Genomic DNA, 4,331 nt, shown 5'->3' on the forward strand with positions numbered 1-4,331 from the left:
ATCCATTGCCACCACAAGTTTGCCTCGCCTTCTAAATAAAAGGCTGCATAATCTACCCACTCTCGTCTTGGAACTTCCAGGTACTTGAAGAATTGTTGAGCTCTGCTAAGCTAGGATACCGGTTCCTCTCCCTTAAAGGTTGGAAAAATCATCCTGGGTATCATTGAAATCTTTGATTTACTTTATTAACATTATTTTTCTTACTTTTCTTTTCAATGCCTATATAAAGGCATGTTGTACACAATCAACATACAGTGAAATATATATCCTTTTACTTCTCTAACATGGTATCGGAGCCTTGGTAATCACTGTCCTATTTCATATCAGTTTCTCACCTTCAAATTCTATTTCATCTTTCTTGCCTACTGCAGTCCTTTCTTTCGTCATTCCTTGATCTGGTTGTTATTTTTGCACCTGTTTATTGCACTTATAGACAAATCAGATATCTCTCAACCCATCAACATTGTGTTAGATGGGCGTAACTACGTTTTATGGGCACAAGCCATGTGCAGCTTTCTCAAGGGTAGGAGACTTTGGCGATATGTCACTGGTGATTTCATTCTACCTACACAGTCCAAAGATGAAGCTGATGATAAGTTTGCTGAACGTTTAGAAACTTGGGATAGCAAAAATCATCAAATCATCACTTGGTTTCGTAATACTTCAGTATCCTCCATCAATCTTCACTTTGGTCGATTTGATACTGCCAAAACTCTCTGGGATCATCTTGCTCATCGTTACACTGCCACCGATCTCTCTCATCAATATCAGATAATTCAGAATCTCAATCAGCTACGTCAACAATCCGGACAAACTGTCACTGACTTTCACTCTCAAATGCAGTTTCTCTGGGATCAACTCACTCCTACTGAACCAGTCTGGAAGAATACTGAAGATGCCAAAGCTTTTACCACATATAAAGACCATCGCCGGCTGATTCAATTTCTTATGGCCTTACAAGATATTTTTGAGCCTACTCGTGCAGCCTTACTTCATCAGAAGCCATTACCCACTCTTGATCAAGCCCTTGATGATCTTGTTTCTGAAGAAACACGGCTCTCAATCCGTCAACCACGACATCTCGACACAGTACTTGCCACTCCTCAGGTACACCAAACAAAGAAAGCTGACACTTCTTCAAAGTGTCGATATTGTCATCTATCTGGTCATCTGATACTTACATGTCCAACTCGCAAATGTCGCACATGTCACAAAATTGGACCAAGACACTACGAACAAGATTGTCCCAGCAAAGGTGGATCAACTCAGGGCACTCATTCCAGAACACATCTTTCCGCTGCCACAACTGATCATACTGCACAGGAGAGTCCTGAACATGTACCCACAACCACTCAATTGACCAGTGATCTTGAGTCACTACTTCGTCAATTCCTTTCTAACTCTGGTAACCATTCTATTTCAGCATCCACCACTGTGTCAGGTAAATCATCATCATGGTTCTTTGATTCAACATGTTGCAATCATATGACTGCTGACTCTACTCTTTTCACTTCCACACACTCTTCTTCTCATTTGCCATCTATACAAACTGCCAATGGTTCAAGGATAAAAGCTAGTCATATTGGTCACATATCTACTCCAAACCTATCATGTCCAATACATTTCTTATTCCACAACTCACTTTGAACCTGTTATCCGTTGGTCAGTTATGTGAACTTGGTCTTAATATTCTATTTACTCCTTCTGGCTGTTCTGTACAGGATCCGAAGACGGGACAGACGCTTGGGACAGGCCGTAAAGTTGGGCGACTGTATGAGCTCATCTCTTTGCACCCTTTGCATCCTACTCTCCCGTGTCATCAGTTCGCTGCATCCACAGTTCCAGCTTCCTCTTTGAGTCTCTGGCATTCTCGATTGGGTCATGCTTCTGTTAGTCGTATTCAGTCTCTTGTTTCTCATGGTCATTTGGGAATTGTTTCTAATAATCATTTTGATTGTTTAACTTGTCCTCTAGCTAAACAATCTGCTTTATCGTTCAATAATAGTGATTCTGTTTCTCATGCACCTTTTGACCTTGTGCACTCTGACATTTGGGGACCTTCTACTACTGCTTCTATGGGGGGATCCAAATATTTTGTAATCTTTGTCGATGATTACTCTCGTTTTACATGGATCTATCTCATGAAAACTCGTTCTGAATTTACTACAATCTATCATGAATTTTCTCAGATGATTAAAACTCAGTTTTCATGTCCTATTAAAACTTTTCGCACTGATAATGCCATGGAATATAAGGATTCTAAATTCTTAACCATTTTACATGACCATGGCACTATTTGTCAGCGCTCTTGTCCAGGTACTTCCCAACAAAATGGAAGAGCCGAACGTAAACATCGACACATATTAGATACTGTTCGGGCTCTTCTTATCTCTGCCTCTTGTCCTGCACATTTTTGGGGTGAAGCAGCTCTCACTGCTGTGTTTACCATCAATCGGATTCCTTCATCAGTCATTGGTAATCAATCGCCTTATGAACGTCTTTATGGGTCTGTTCCTAACTACAATTTACTCAAAGTATTTGGATGTGTTTGTTTTGTTCTTCAACCACATGAACACACTAAATTAGAACCTCGTACTCGTCTTTGCTGTTTTCTTGGGTATGGGATAGAACATAAAGGTTATAGATGTTGGGATCCTATCTCCAAACGACTTCACATTTCTCGTCATGTCGTATTTCTGGAAAACACTTTGTTGTCCTCAGTATCACATTTTGTATCTCTTCCTTCTCCCGCTAACATGGTTGATCTATTTCCTGATGAACCATCTCCCTCTGAGTCTCATACAGGTGACACTCAAATTACTTTGCCTGCTCCTGAACTGTCTTCCTTGTCTGATGGATCTACTGCAGACACTACCAGTTCCCCTACTCTTCGACGCTCTACCCGGGTAAGAGAACTTCCTATTAAACTTCGTGATTTTCAGTGTTTTGCCACTACTCTTACCTTATATGAGCCTCAGTTCTATTCGGAGGCCAAATCTAATCCTGTTTGGCAACAAGCTATGTCTGAAGAATTGCAGGCACTTGAGCAATCTCATACTTGGGATCTTGTTTCTCTCCCACCAGATAAGTCTGCTATTGGTTGCAAATGGGTTTACAAAATAAAAACCAAGTCTGATGGTTCTATTGAGCGATACAAAGCCCGTCTTGTTGCTAAAGGCTTTACTCAGGAGTATGGCATTGATTATGAAGAGACATTTGCTCCAGTTGCTCGTCTTACTTCAGTACGCAGTCTGTTAGCTATTGCTGCTGCTAGAGGCTGGACATTGTCACAGATGGATGTGAAGAATGCCTTCCTCAATGGTGATCTTGCTGAAGAAGTCTATATGAAACCTCCTCCTGGCTATTCACATCCCCCTAATACAGTCTGTCGCCTTTGTCGTGCCTTATATGGCCTCAAACAAGCTCCACGCGCATGGTTTGCCAAGTTTAGCTCTACTATTCAACAACGTGGTTTTCAATCCAGTTCTTATGACTCAGCATTCTTTGTTCGTCGGACAGCCTTAGGCTGTGTTTTTCTACTAATTTATGTCGATGACATGATTATTACAGGAGATGATTATTCTGGTATCACTGATCTTAAGGAATATCTTCAACAACAATTTGAGATGAAGGATCTTGGTTCTCTAAGTTACTTTCTTGGCCTTGAAGTACTCTCGGACACTACCGGGTACTATTTATCTCAGGCTAAGTATGCTTCTGATTTACTTGCTCGGGCAGGTCTCACAGATAGTAAGATTACTTCTACTCCACTGGAACCTAATATCAAGCTTAAACCTTCTGATGGTACTCCTCTCAGTGATATCACCCTCTATCGACAATTGGTTGGTAGTCTCGTATATCTTACTGTCACCCGCCCTGATATAGCCTATGCTGTACATGTTGTTAGTCAATTCATGTCAGCTCCTCGCTCTTCCCACTATGAAGCAGTCATTCATATATTGCGTTACATCAAAGCAACTCTTTATTATGGCCTTCATTTTTCTGCTGCTTCCTCACTTGAGTTGCGCGCCTACTCTGACTCCGATTGGGCTGGTGATCCCACTGATAGACGATCAACCACTGGCTTTTGCATCTTGTTAGGGGATTCTCTCATTTCTTGGCGAAGCAAGAAGCAGACTTCAGTTGCTCGTTCGAGCACGGAGGCTGAATATCGTGCACTTGCTACTACCACTCAAGAAATTGTTTGGCTTCGTTGGCTTCTTGGAGATATGGGAGTTCAATCTCCCAGTCCTACACCTCTATTTTGTGATAATAGAAGTGCAATCCACATTGCTCACAATGATGTTTACCATGAGCGTACCAAACACATT

The 4,331-nt window shown here is 41.4% G+C and overlaps 1 protein-coding gene across 1 annotated transcript; it reads left to right on the plus strand.

Annotated features, from left to right (window-relative positions):
- Positions 1-3,302: 3,302 nt before the first annotated feature.
- LOC119986399 (uncharacterized mitochondrial protein AtMg00810-like) lies at positions 3,303-4,331 on the plus strand (the record flags this gene model as incomplete). The annotated part of the gene is made up of 1 exon (XM_038830946.1): positions 3,303-4,331. A coding segment is annotated over one exon (1,029 nt), but the record flags the coding sequence as incomplete, so codon positions are not given.

The sequence above is a fragment of the Tripterygium wilfordii genome, chromosome 20, assembly GCF_013401445.1.
Source record: "Tripterygium wilfordii isolate XIE 37 chromosome 20, ASM1340144v1, whole genome shotgun sequence".
NCBI lineage: Eukaryota > Viridiplantae > Streptophyta > Magnoliopsida > Celastrales > Celastraceae > Tripterygium > Tripterygium wilfordii.